The sequence below is a fragment of the Acartia tonsa genome, chromosome 4 (genome assembly GCF_053477335.1).
Source record: "Acartia tonsa isolate MP-2025a chromosome 4, ASM5347733v1, whole genome shotgun sequence".
Lineage (NCBI taxonomy): Eukaryota > Metazoa > Arthropoda > Copepoda > Calanoida > Acartiidae > Acartia > Acartia tonsa.
In genome coordinates, this window is record NC_137263.1 from 24,702,295 (window position 1) to 24,717,794 (window position 15,500).

Genomic DNA, 15,500 nt, shown 5'->3' on the forward strand with positions numbered 1-15,500 from the left:
GTTTTTACGAATAATTTACAAATTGTAATGCTATTTCTTATTTTTGCTTTATTTTCTGAATGAAACGTCATATTTTATTTGTTGGTTGTTGTTTTCATAACAACCTGAAAATTGAGATTTAAACAAAATAATAATATCTGGTACATCTGTTATTCCCCCTTTCCCCCTTCTCTTTTCAATGTCCTCCACTCTTCACCCACCCCCTCCATTTTCCCCCCTTTCACTGCTCCTCCTTCCCCCTCTCCCTCCCTACGTACGTCAGTGATAAATCTAAACGCGCAGTGGAAACATTATTATAGTTGCGTGTGAAAGCTAAAAAAAAAAGTAAAAATTATCCATAAATAGTTCTCTATTATTAATAATATTATAATATTGAAAAAATTATATATTAAAAAGAGTTTAAAATCTAAGAAATCCAACTATGGTGCTCCGTGGATAGTGTGTGTTGTGTTTGAATTTATGGATTATGTGGTGGGGTCCCTCCTGCATGGGTAGGTGTCCTGCATGGATAGGTGGACACTATGGTTAGGGAATCAAGACATCTTGCTGTAGCTAACCTCCCTCAAAATGTGAATAAAGATCGGGTTAAAGAATATTTTAACAGGTAATAACTTTTTCTTTCTTCAAGTGAATGATATGTGAACTAGTGATAACGATTTGGAGATCAAAGTGTCGTTTTATAGTCAAATTGAAACGTTTTGTTAATGAACGTTTTCATTTGTTACGGATATGTAATAGTCCAAGTGAGAATTGTATATTTTATTTAGGTTTTATCATTTTATGTTCTATCATAGCACGTTTTTTGTATTATTGATGTTTAAGCTCATTGAATATATATCAACCTGTAGGATAAAGTAGTGTGATTCTTTTGTTGGTTGAGGATAAAGATCTCTGTAAATGCTGTTCTAAATTGGTTACACTCTTAAGGAAAGCTTATTGATTGTTGATTGAAGCTATTTTCTATTGTTTCCTAGGGTTCAGGGTTGAAGCAACTAGTTCATTTAAATTAAAGGGGTAGTTTCACGAAATGCATTTGAATGATTTTCAAGTCTTGATGTTTTCAAAACAACGTGGTAGAAAATTGAAATTCTTTCAAATATATGCCATGTAAATATAGTTTAACCCATTAGCTAGTAAAAAATATGCGGTTGACTAATTTAAGTTCAAATGCATTTCGTGAAACTACCCTTTTACAAATCCAGAAAAATTTTCAAATTACTGAGCTTTTTAGGGAAAACTAGCCCAATTCGGAAAAAATAATTGAATTGCAGTTTTGCTCCTACTTTGGGTTTCATTTTGGTATTGATTTTGGGGATGTATAACGATTAAGTACATAAATATCACAAGATTTTTTTTGGAGGGGGGCCCAATTTGCTTAATCTCGTTATTTCGTTTTTAGTTTTAATGGATTCTTATTCTAAGGAATGTGTGTGTGTTGGGGGGGGGGGGGGGGGGCTGAAATATAGCCTAAAACCACCTAAAGTCTTTTCCTTTCTCTGGAAATTAAACAGCCAGAAACCATTCTGGGTCCTATATGTATCTTCTTGTAAACGGATAACTCAATGGCTCAATAGTTAGCGAGATTTCAGTGGAAAAAACTACTTTGTGATAATATAATAAGAACTCGAAGTAGGAAGGGGGGGGGGGGGATAAAAAGCCCATTGGTATATTTTCCCTTGAAAATGAAGATAATATAATAATGTTAATATTGTAAGAGAGAGAAAGAGAAAATATGTACGTGATATTCCCTAACATATAAAATAATATCTTACTTTTATTCTATATATATAATCTAGGAAATAATATAAGTTAATTTTGGCCGGCTAATTCTTTTCTTTTTGGGATTATGATTTTTCTTCAAGTATATCTTAAAACCTGTCCAGATTCTTTGTAAAGTTGGCCTGCAATCAAAGACTGTTCTGTTAAGTAGTTAAAGAGCTAAGATTATAAAGTTGTCTGAAAAAAAGCATATTTAATTAAGTTTAAAGGCCAAAAAAATAAATCTGACTTATTTCTTATTCGATTAATGTACATACGTATAGAATAGTTTGTTTTGCAGTCTGAGATTAATCACTTAGCCTGTCCTATTATGTCAAGTTAACTTTCTATATTGCTGTGGCAGAGATACATTCTATAAACTAGCCATTTGACAGTAACACTAACATTATATAGATACGTTTTCTTAACCCTTTCTTTTAAAGCTATTGATATGGCTTTGTCCCAAGCAACTAGGGGCGGATTCCCCAATTGAGACACCTAAGTTTAGATAGGTGGTCTGATATAAGTTAAAAGGAATTAATAATATGCGAATTTAGTCATAGTTTTATGAAAAAGTATTTATCTTGGCATGAAAGAAAAATAATAGATGGGGCACTAGCTATAAGTAACTCTCAGGGTGGGATCCTGTGCCGACTTTCATTTGGGTCTTTGAATATGAGCCAATAGTGTCTGAAATGTTAACACCAAGCCAAGTCGCTACAAAAGAGCAGAAAGCAATCTGCTAGCAGTTCCTGGTAGTTGTCTGGGTTAAACATGTTATATATACTTTTACATTTATTATCTAGTTGATATGACAGTTTTAGCATCTTATTGAGTCCATTTATATAAAAAATGAAGTCTAGGACATTTAATTTAAAATTAATTTAATTGGATAATATGTAAATTGGAAGAAAAAATTGTATACATGTGTTTTAGTTTGCACTTGCTGTGTCGATATAATGAAACACACATGCACTGCACATACACAGTGCTGTTTCTAGGCGTTTTAGTGGAGATCATAATATAGAAAATTGAAATCCCATAATATTCTAATATTGCTCAAGATTATGCATTGACTAAAGACTCTAAAAAGGTTTCTTAGTTTGTAATAATTTTATTCAAATCTGTGCTCCAAAAAAATATTTAGGCATAAAAAATGTCAAGGACCCAAATACTCCATACATTTCATCTATGGTATAATTAGGATTTATAGGTAAGAAAATAAGGAAAGAAAAATGGGTACTTTTCTATTTATCGCAAAAATACCAACCAAATTGCCTAAACTTCCTGTTAAAATGAGGTCCAGGCTTGTTTCCAAATGGAACCGGTTTTGACCATTCAAGGGGTAATTTTTTATTGAATTTGAGTGTATCACTTGGTGAATAGGAAGGTTGAAGAATTTTTTGAATCGGCCGCATTATTGGGTGGGGGAGGGGTTGTAATTGGTAGTCAACGTATCATCGATCAAAACCTTTTTTTTTTCTTCTAAGAAAGGCAAAAATTGTCTGTTACAAACTGAACTTAATATTCTTTCGTGGCTTGATTTTATCTTCTTTAATTCTTGCATTTTATTACAGATTAGCCTGAGCAGTGACCTCATTAAGTTTTGATAAATCCCTCTAGCTAGCTATCTACTTCAAACCAAAAGAGCAGAAGCATTTTTTTTTGTATTTTCCATGCACAATTATCAAGGGAGAATATTTTTCGGTGCACTAACGGAGGGATTTTTCATGCGATAAAAAACCATTTCATTTTCCAATCAAAATAAAACAATTCCCTTAAATATCAAAGATTAATTTTTGTTGATGTAATACTTAAAGGAAGCATGCAAGAAATACCACGCTTTAACTGCTGAAAGACTGCCACAAGAAGACCAAATACCCCAAATTTGAAGCCTTCAGCTTCTATAACAAAAAAGTTCTAGGCATTTTAAAATGACATTTTATGTACAATGGAAATTTTGAAAGAATTGCAATGCTCATGTTAAAAACTTTAAAATTAAACTACGTGGCCTAGAAACAAAATTATAAGCTTATTTTTGTCATAAATTTAGGTTTCCAGTTACTAATTATATTTTTACAATAAAAATACCCATTTTTATAGTCAAAATCATTAAAAAAAATTAAGTTTTACTTGCGTTGTACCGAATATACTGTAGCCAATCAGAAGGCTGAATCAGCTTAACAACCAATCACAGCTAAGCTTGTATTAGTTTACCCCTTTGTTTCCGCTATGATTTTCGTTTAAAAATGCAATTTAAATCGAATTTTTTTCATAGATTTTGACTATAAAATGTGGTGTTTTTATTGTAAAAATGTAATCAGTTACAGGCAATCTAAGTTTCTGACAAAGATAAGGTTATAATTTTATGTCTAGGCAACGTAATTTAATATTGTTTTTTCTTTTATGAGCATTGGAAATCTTTCAAAAATTCCATTGTACATAAAATGCTATTTTGAAATGCCTAGAACTTTTTTGTTATTGAAGCTGAAGGCTTATATTTTAGGGTATTGGGTCTTCTTGTGGCAGTCTTTCAGCAGTTAAAGCGTGTCATTTCTTGCAGGCGTCCTTTAAATTGTAATCAATTTGTCTCAAAAATGATAATAAACGTAAGATGCAAGGTAGTTTTCTTCAGATAAACTATCCCTTCCCGATCTAATGGGATCAGCTAAATAAGGAATGCTAATGTCTTCACCTAATGAAGAAAGTCCTGCGAAAATTTTGCTATATTAGTTGAATAATAATTTTCAGTTATTCCATAGGTAGTATAGTAATAGTATACCTATTTTTTAAAAGAAAATTGCAATTTACTTAGGTATCTATCTGATTAATATTATGAACTTATTTATAAAAGTGTGAAAATAAGTACATGCAAGCCTGCACAGAGCGTGTCACTCCTTTTGTCAAATTGTCTGGTTTTACTTTTTCGATGACTTGCCTTTTTTTCTTTCAAGCCACTTGCTTTGAAATGGTGAGTGATTATGTTTGTTTCTCCTTGGTCGCATCTATTTTCATAAAGATAACAATGCCAACTCAGATGGTTTCAATTATTGTTTCTTTGTACCTTTATGGTCAATTATAAGTTAATTGGCAGTTAGGGTCTACAGTTCTATTTGAGTTCAACAAGGGTTTTGTAATTGGTAAACTTATTAAGATTAAAGTACTCCATATGTTTAGGAGAAGCGAAAAGTAGCCTAAACCTGTTCAGGACCAGTTCTAAGCTTTCTGATTGTAGTTATATATACTGAGTTAGATCATAAGATTACTGCATTATTATTTACTCGAACATGCACTTTCCCTAAATCTATTAATACAATGTCTAAACTAATTATGGAATTGGGGGAAAATATGAAGGTTTTGGGGGGAAATTATGAATATTCTAAGAATGAACGTGACATTCTTGTAGATTCTAATTTCTCCCGCCTTTCTTTTTTCGAGGTGCGAAGTGTCTCTATAGCTTATCTTTTCCTATAACATTCTTTTAAATCACTTAAACTTTTCCTAAAATACATACCCAATTTATATTCCCCCCCCCCTATTATTTAACTCATTTTTGCTCTTTCTTTTATTCACATGATTTAGTTTTTCTGAGTGCTTTGGATTTTATGTTCCTTGTATCATTCTGCCTGGCATAAGGTTGTTGGTGTGACCTGAAATAATGATTGACAACAAGATTAATACATACAATTTCCTCCCCTTCCATCCTGTTTATATATATAACTATGTACCTTGTAGGAACGGAATCCATATTTATAACATCCTTCCTTTTTAATTGCTCTGGAAATTTAGTTTACTCAAGAAGTATTATATACCATGTACTTAACTATTTTTATTGCTGGCTATTCAGTGGACATTTTCTCAATTTTCTTATTTTAACGGTAAAAATTTATTTAATAAAGGTAAAAAAGGGCTTTGAAAGGGTTAATTTGTAATGCTTTTCTTCTTGCCAAATCTTAGCTAAAAAGCTTTCAGATATTAACACAAAAACTTATTTTCTCAGAGTTAAAGATAGATCATATAAAAACTGGTATTTCCACCACTTTTCTTTGCCCCCAACCGAAATTTAAGTTTCTATTTTTGTAATAAAAACCTTTGTGTTTTTTGTTGTTTTAATGTTATAACGATTATAATTTCAAAATCCAATCAAAATTGAAGACAAAAGATAAAAAAAATATTTTTTCTTTCCTTACTAACTGGAATTACTGCATTTTTTAAACTAGTGGTATAGTATTATTGTAAGATAAAAGTAGATAGATACATAACATTTAAAATTGATCTCATTTCATTGGTTTTAACATTTGGGTAGGGCACATTCTTTTTATATCAAATTATTTTAAAGAAAATATGGAGGGGGGGGCGGGGGAGGATTAGTTTCTCGTTATTTATGCCAAAATTACTTAAGTTATCTAAAAAATTACATTGAAATGACTTTTGGTATTTAGGCTATTTGTATTTGTGATGTATTTTGTTTATAAAAAAGATGAATTTGATGATTTTGACACGACTGGTGCAAAATCCGACCCCTCCTTTTGAAAAATACTGCAGTTTGGGGTTTATGGATTCAAATATGAAATGACGTCTGATCATTTTTCTCAGCTTAAGATGACAGAAAGTGGTCCATTGGACTGATACAGTCATGTCCTGTACGTATTGAGATAACAAATTCAATTAATGAAAATATTCGTTGGCAATTAAAAATTATTAAATGCATACCTAGACGTGTAGTGTGTGCCCATATATTAACTTTTTTTCATTCATAAACTCTCCAAGCTCACAGATAGACAAACCTTTGATGCACATAAAAAAGTAATCATGATAATGAAACGTTTTGTTCGTTTTCAACGTTCTTGCAAAGTGCCTTACACAGTCAAACATACATACATTATGCTTAATAATTATTTGGGGTTTTGCAAGAACCATGCCCACATACCTTCACTTATACACACACACGCACATAAATTATGACCCAAGGCATGTGTATGTATACTGTAGAGAGGGTTATATGCCATTTTTTGGCATTTTTTTCCTATAATTTTTATCTATAAAGATGGTTTGTTCTAACTTTTACCATTTACTTAATAAATAAAAGGCAATGAGAGAGATGGATTTAAATTAGAAAGAGAGAGAGAGAGAGTAGCACAAGAATTTCTATGTCTTGCAATTGTTATATGAAGAGGGTTCCTATATTGGGTATATCCTTCCCAATGTATCATATCTGTAAAATGCGAGAGTGGATTAGCCCGCTATTCAGGGCTATGTAGCATTGGGCCGGTTGTGTATAGAGTCGGTCGCTCTCCACTGTATTCTCTGGCTAAACTGCTTGGGGTTAGTTGGGGCTCGGAAATCCGTGATGAGTCGGTCGCTCGCACACTATGGACTAACTCCTGCCATATATTTATTCTATAAGAGCGGTAAGAGGATTGAAAAAAAAGTAGTCTAGCTCTGTTTTTGATATTTTAGAATAAATGTATGTATAAATATTGCGATATATTTCTCTGCTACTGCCGGATAAGGCATTTTTAACAAGATATATTTGCAATTAAACACAAGATAGGAGAGTCAACAAAAAAAAGGCACAAAAATGACGTGATTTTCTTTAAACCGCAAAAAAATATTGAAAACAAAATAGATTTTTAAACGCGTTCAAGGAACTCTGTTAGAAAAATATGTTGTAGAATGCAGTGAAATATATAAGAAGCGCCAATATTACTCCGAAATCGCTAAAAAGTGTTGAAAAAAAGTATTTGTTTAATGTACATGGCAATTGTATGACTATGAGTCATGACTACAATCAAACAAAGTCATAAGAGAGTCACAATATTTTCTTTATTACATGGGGCTTCCCCCCAAGCCTCTAGGGACTACAAAGGGTAAGTAATTGCACTTAAAACAGTACAGAAATTCAGATTTCAGGGGTTTAATTTGGCATTTTTCTGGGATGTTTCCCCTTTTTTGTCCTTCCAGGAAATGGGCAATTCAAATATAAAAATTTCCAATCGAGCCATCCCAGAGATCTTAAGTAAGACACAGACACATTTGACATGCATAGGAAAATTAGAAATTATTGTATGCTAGTAGACCCAGACACGTATTTGAGCTATAATTTAATATTAATATGGAAAAATGTAAATATCAATTCATTTGTATGATTTCTATATATTTGATACAGTTTTTCAGTTGCCTAGCAACTCGTTAATTCGCATGATATGGAATATATATTGTTTATATTTAATATAAAATGTTGAATTACTTTTAAGAAGAACTATTTTATATATATTTTAGTATTATTTAGTTCTATTGATATTTTTTGTTGCTGGTTATGTCCCTAGACTTTAGGGAAACTTTTATTCACCTTAGAAAGGCGTTTAAGAAAAAAAGTAATAATTACTATTTTCTTGGGGGGGGGGGGGGGTAAATAGCTTCCCTAAAAATTTTAGTCTTGTCCATCTACATTGAAACCCTAAGCAACAACTATACCTACAGACAGACCCTCATCCTATTTCTTTTACTAAAACCCGACCCTGACAATTTGAATAAATTTTTTGCATTTATGGTTTAAAATCTAATAAAGAATTGTAGGAAAGGGGTAGGGTTATTTTTTAACGTATATAACATTTTTTATTTCTATATTTCTTTAAAATGGAATTCATAAGCTATATATTCAGGGAAATTAAAATATTGTCTGCTTGTTATATTGTCAAAAATTTTAAAATATTAATCCCTGTCTCGTGAATCAAACCTTGCTCTATTTTTTTAATACTTTGCTTGTTAAAATTATGTTTAACCACCTTATCCCTGGATAATTTAAATTTTAGCCAATCTAAAGCAGATTAAAATTAAAACAAGTCATCACTTTAAGGTTTATTTGATCATCTACTTGGGTTAAGGAATGGTAACTTTTGTGAGATTGTTTTATTAAGGGTATTAGTATGGTTTAAGTTTATTTTAATGTTACTTGTTTGAAGGAAAATATAATTTTTACCATAAATCTTTATATAAATCAAACATGTCTAAAAAGTTTAGACATAACTAACATGTTTTTGACTCTTTATTCCTCTTTCTTTCTCTCTGTTAATTTTTCTAATCATGTACATTTGTAATTTAGAAAAATTTGTTTTAATAACTAAACTCATTAAAGACCAAATTACTCGATTACGAAATATACCTATTCAATAGATCAAGGATGACAACATCCATAAAAGCGAAGCTCATCAAATCAGAGGGTGAAGTAATGTTCTAATGTTTCTATAACTTCTATAGGTAACAAAGTAATATTATAGTATATTACGGGTTTTAGATTAACTTAAAGTTTGAAAACTATGGAACGATTCTTATATGCCTATAATAACGTTCAAAACTATCTTTTAGTGATGGACAGAATAATATTTTAAAATGGAGTAGGTAATTTTTTTAGCTACGCCAAAAACAACCGTGCTTGTTCGATATTATTTTAAGATTTCTATTAAGATAACAAAAAGATGAATTCATATGAAATCTATTCATTACAACTTTTGTATTTGTCATTTCAATTACAGAACATAAAAGAAATATCATTTATGTAATCTTTAATCTATATTTTTTAGTAGAGCAGCTACTCGTCACTTAGGTTAATGTTTTACTGTGCTTCGCTACTTAAGGATGTTTTCTCAGTAAGAATACAAAATGTATTGGGTTGCTTAAAACTGATTTAAAAGTACACTTTTTGGTTTTCCAAGAAATAATTCTACAAGTACAAGATTAAACAAGTTAAGATAAGTAAACAGAAAAATGTCCTTTTTTTAGATATTCACATTTTTAAAGGCATTGTAATGGGCAATATAGCCAGAGATGTGACTGGAATATATTCAATCTCAAGGCCTTTGGATCAATCAAAGGGAATTCTGATTTATTTCTGATCATTTTATCATTCAGAATCCATGTTCAATTTGTGAATTTTCAATAATCATCAATGGACTTTCAATTCAATTTATTTGCATTTTATTAGGGCAGCCTTATTTCATTATTTTAAAAACTAGAACGTGTCAAATTCAACCATAAAAATCTATTAGTTTCTCCTGGCTCCCTTTTGTGAAAAAAGATTTTTTATAGGCTGAAAAAAATATACGCATGTATGGAGTCTTTAGATTAATAATTTTTGGTTTTAAAGATAATATATGAGCATGATTTTGTGGCGGATACATATTATGATTCTTATCAAGGGCTGCCAAAGATGCTAGGTTGCCTGTGCCAGCTAGAATAGAATCGTGGCTTTAAAATGTGAACAAATGATTAAAAGAGTGCATCCATTGATTGTTTTGTGGCCCCGTTTTTTAGTAGTAGCGAAGCTACTCTATAATTTACTTTTTCTGTACGATCGCCAGTCAGTCCGTAACGCTATGGGGAAAATGTTATTTGCTCGGCTGCCATTAAAGACAGCATGTCTGTCTGTCGGTCATGCTTTAAAAGAAGTTAACCTTATTTTTTCCTTTGTGATTTTCGTTGATTTTTTATATTCTCTCAATTTTTCCTTTTTTTTATGAGAACTGAACAGATTTTTGTGCTTCGCTACTTATGGATGTTGTCATCCTTGCTTTTGGTACTTTTCTGATTTAGATTTAGCATAAAGTTAGTATTTTATCTTATTTAGCTAAAATAAAACTATGTATTTGAATTTTTTTTTAAATTTAACATCTTTTTTAAGAGTGCTTTAAGGGATTTTTTTTATAGTGCATAGACAGCTCTGGTTAAATCCTGCTAATGGGTTAAAGGATTTACTTTTTAATGTGGGTGCGCTATGGGCCGCCCTCTCCGCATGACATTAAAACAACTATTCAGACAAATATGCAACACCTGTTAATGCTAATATTTGCCTACCCCCCGCCCCCCCCCCCCCCCTTTAGTTTAATATCCTAATTTCTCGGAATAATATTCATAAATATCCAGCAAATTGATCTTATGAAATGTTAATAGGTGTACTTAATTGAGTGATGTTATGGTTGCGATTTTAGCTGAAAGTGTAACTAGTTGCTGCTATGTCAGGCGCGCAGTTGTCAATATAAACATTTTACTTACCGTGCATTAATTTAATAATTTTGAAAATAGAACTTTCTTTTCAGCTAGAAGGCTAGGTCACTTGTATAAAATATTATGTATCCCTATTTTTGCTTCTGTCAAAAACAGCATTTGATTTTTTTCCTTCATTGATAACAAGCAACATCTAAAATCAATTGTAGAAAAGCTTTGCTCGTCAATAAGGCAATTTTATGCATGTAGAATATTCATGATGCTAGATTATCATATCCATCCTACATTTTCTTATTCGCGTATTTATGGAAATTTATATTTGTATCTAGGGCCCTTTCTGCATTTCAGTCATTCATAAATAGATTAATATATGTGTATATATATGTACATATACATAGATATACCATTTATAATGTCAATTTAAATTCAAGAGTAGACGTTTAGAAATGTCAAATTTTGAAAAGTAGAAACTTAAATTCTCTATATTTTTGTGAAACTATTTTATCTTTTAATACTTTTATCTGTTTGTTAAAAAATTGACGTCAGAGTATTTTTATCTCTAGGCTAACTTAACAAATATTTTATTTTATTTTTAAGACGTTTTTCAAGTGTTTTTATTTAATTTTGTACCAGCGGCTGTGCCTCTAGTCTAAATTATTATTTGACTTTGAGAATTTGATATTGAAAGCAGCAAATCTTTCCTGAAAAGCAGAGAATAGATGCAAACTTACATACATACACAATTTTTACCTTTTTTAAATACAACAAGGATATAAATCCCATGTAAACGAAGCGTGTGAAAAGAGAGTCTTTAGAAATAGACGTTCTGAGCATTAGGCATTGCTTTGAAAGTTGAGCTTATATAATCTGAATAAGCCTAAGCTTAAATTTAGAAAGTCTGGTTTTTGAAATTGTAGTAGGATTTTTGTCCTAAGCTCAACATCTTGGAAAATGCTGTCCTAATAAGTTGTAATTATTATGGTTTCTTTTAAATGCCTTAAAGTGATTTTAGGCTATTTTCCCAATATCCCACACAATACCGTAGAGGCTAGGGGCGAATCAACTAGTACTTTGAAAGCAATATGAACTATATGAGATGTTATTTTTTATGACTTTTTTTTCTTTGTATACAATAAATTTTATTTATTTGTAGATACACAGATATATATATATATATATTTGTAAAGAAAGCCCATCTGTTACAATTTTACTTTAGAGCAAGTTTTCTTTCTCTCTCACTCTTTTGAAATGTGTCTTAGTTGAAGTCTTTTCATCGCTATATATTTGTCATAAAGGAAAGAGAGAAATTATGATATGAGGGGGGGAGGGAGGAAATTAGTTTCTCTGATGGAAGTTTCAAGTATTTTCAGTTTCTCATTAAGAAAATGTAAGAGAAAATGTTGGTATTAATGGTAAATAGAACTGAAAATTGTGTGTTTAATCGCCCTAGCAAGTGGTGTTGGTTTATGCCTACCTTACACAGGCAGTATGGCTTAGTTATTCTTTATTTTTTAAAAACTTTTCACGTGTCAATGAACCTTTAGTAATGAAAATAAAATATGCTTAACTCTAAGTGGATTTGGACTCGCTTGCAGTTCATAAGCTCATATATTTTATATATAGATTTTGTTTGAGTTGTTTATTAGTTTAGCTCATTAAAAAAAAAGAGTGTTTTTCATGTTCTTTCTAGTCGACCTAGTTCAATATTTGGTAGGTTCTATATGTATATTGCAGGGAGAAAGAGGGAGTGTAGGTTTCATTGTAAGTGGAATATAAGGCCTTATCTTCTTGACATGCAGTATTGGGGGGGAGGGAAGGGCTGAATAGATTATATTTTGCACATACACACACTCGCTCAAAATATGAAGATAGTAAAGAATGTAGAGTGTGGGGGGGGGGGGGAGGAAGGGGGCCTATCTAGCATCAAATTTTGGATCCATGGCCCTACTCTACTCTACAGATCATGTCAAGAAGAAGCCAAGGTGTATATATACGAAAGAACACAAAAATATGAATATGATGAAGGGAAATTTTTTTTAGGGATGGGGAGTAGTTTCCAGGACGGAGGTGGTGGTGGAGGGGGGGGGGGTTATTGAGGGAGGGAAGTGGTTTAAATTAAGGGAAGAGGTAAATTGAAGATTATGTAAGGAGGGATGGTGGTGGTGGTGGGGAATGTTAGCAAGTGTCTTGGAGACAGGAAAAAGGGGGTGGAGAATGGAAAGTGAGGTGGATTTATAAGAGAACTTAGTATACACACTGGGATAGAAAATAATAAAAGATGGAGAGTAGATTTAAACGAAAAGAGAAGGATTTTTATAAATTTTTTAGTGTAGATCTTTAGCCTGTTAGTTTTTTTGTCCTCTTATGATTTCGTACACTAAAAAGTGTTTGGTTTGCTGTAAAAAACCACTCTCATTTCTCACATAACTTTAAAAGCGATTTTATATTGACTTTAATCTTACCTTTTAACTTATTTGTTTGCTAGCACAGTGTACATATATAGTAGAGCCTTTATATACAGAATGGGAGGGGAGAGGGGGAATTTTTGGGGAGAAATAGAACAGAGAGGGAGCAGGAAGAAGAGAAGGGTACTGGATGGAAAGTTAGACCAGTCTTGCCGCCTGCAGTCCTGGGTAATGCTGACAGGGGGCTCGGCAACCTTAGTTAATATACAGCGAGAGAGTACTGGGGCTCGTGGCCTGAATAGCTGAGTGCACCAGACCACGGCAGCGAGCGATCGACTCTAGTGTAGAGGCCTGATACACGACCTACACTAAAAACTACTCTCTGCTTCAAACTTTTAATTAAAGGAATCATTTTAATAAAGAGGAAACAAACAAATATATCATAACATTGTTTTTATAAAGATTTCTACAGAATTGACATTCATTTTATAGAATAAAACCCAATAAAAGTCTGATATAATATTTGGCTGATTTAGAAATAGCATGACTTCCCAGATATATGTATTTTTACTATGCGTCTAACTCTACCATAATTGTAAATGCTTTTAAGAAACAGGTTTTCAAGAACCAAAATTATATAGATACAAAGTCCATTATATTGGGGTATTTTTTTTAACGAAAACTGTGTGTAAAGTGTATGTATGTATGTGTTTATATTGCTCAAGCTTATCTTATTATTTTATTCAGGAAATGAACGAATATTCGTTTTTCCATAAACCGCACACACATACACGCATATATATACACGTAACACAGGTCTATAATCATAGAAATCATTATTTATATCCATTTTTGTTAATGAGGAAAAAAATATTTTGTAGTTGATTGTCAATGTATTTTATTATTATAATGTATGACTTACGTTACGTATGTAGGCCAGAGTAATGATAAAAACAAGAACTTTCATATTCAAATTAAACGCAGCCATAGCTGTCTCTAATCGGAATGCTGCCATTTCAACTACTAGCAATAGTACAATCACTGTGGCTTTTTTGACAATAAGTGGTCATGTTTTTTGTCAAACTCTTACTTCTCAATAATAGGTTATTTTATTTGCAATATTTTTCACTCACTTGCAAAAATACATCATTACTGTATAAACACAGGTTTATTGCTATTTTTACCACCATGAGATTCAACTGGAAACATTGTATCAACGACATATTGTCATGTTTTTGTCCTCTATATTTGATTAAAGTAAAGTTAGTCATGACTGACGTATTCACTTATATTAAAGCTTATTGAAAATAGAAATTCCTTTTAGCTTCAGAGTAGCTGCGCTCCTTAAAAACTAGGAATACGACGTATTTTGATAAGCTTCCAAAATGAATGTAAATATAATGATTACACACAGACGAACAAACACACATTCATACACTTTCTTATACAAATATTTTGAAAAATGTTTAAAAAGAGTACATATATATCTATAAACATTTATATTTTATAAACAGGTCTCATGTTATTTTTACTTTTCAGGTATGTTTATTTTTCCTCAAAACAAAATTGGTGGACAATTTCTTATTTCTCAGAATTTTGTGATAACAATAATATTGATGCACAAGAAAAAGTTATCAAAAGAACTTGTGGCAAAGTGATAATTGCCCAGAAAAAGTTTAAAGAATGGCCTTTAACACATGATAAGGTGTATAAAATAAGCCATTATTAGTGAATGAACGTTGGTAGATTGATAAAATTAGTTAGTATATCTGGTTTGACTTCTCTCAAAGGGCTGTACTGTGGTTTTTTTTCCGGGAAGCTTCATATTCTGTTATGGACAGGGTAGAGGGTATATTACAACCAATCTTTGGGGCTAGGGACGTTGTCAATATTAAAATATTGATTTATTTCAAAAACGATTTCGTTTCTAATTCCCTTAGATCCCAATCGTTTTTATATCTCTGATCGATTAAACGTTTGCTTAGTGTTGTACTTGTCGTTTATGGTTACTATACATTCTACATTGGGATACTAGCAGCTGCGCCCCCCTATCTAGGGGCTCTGTATTTCTAGGGAAAGGAGAGAGTAGAAAGAAAATAGCCTTAAACCATACCTGGACTTAAAACGGGTTTTAAATTGAATAGTCTAAAACCATCCCAGCTTCACTTAAATGAAAAACTTAATATTCTAGGTATTTAAATATTTTGGATTTACGTTTTTAAGATAATTTTTCCAACAAAAAGTCGTATATTAAATGTCCTAAGTCATTTAGATGAATTATGAATAAGGTTTTTAGGATTGTTCTTTTTCTAAAAATAAGCAAAAGAACATTCT

General features: G+C 31.6%; 1 protein-coding gene across 3 annotated transcripts in view; it reads left to right on the forward strand.

Annotated features, from left to right (window-relative positions):
- The first annotated feature begins 218 nt into the window (after positions 1–218).
- The window catches only part of LOC145316537 (uncharacterized), a 52,009-nt gene continuing 36,727 nt past the window's right edge, over positions 219–15,500 (forward strand). For 2 of the 3 annotated variants that reach the window (XR_013878565.1, XM_080157109.1), the window contains exon 1: positions 219–604. Coding sequence is in view for 2 of the 3 variants with exons in the window: in XM_080157109.1 (XP_080013235.1) it covers positions 522–604 (83 nt within the window). In the remaining variant the exon portion in view is untranslated. The remainder of the gene's footprint in view (positions 605–15,500) is intronic. The other variant, XM_080157110.1, reaches the window with a different exon arrangement.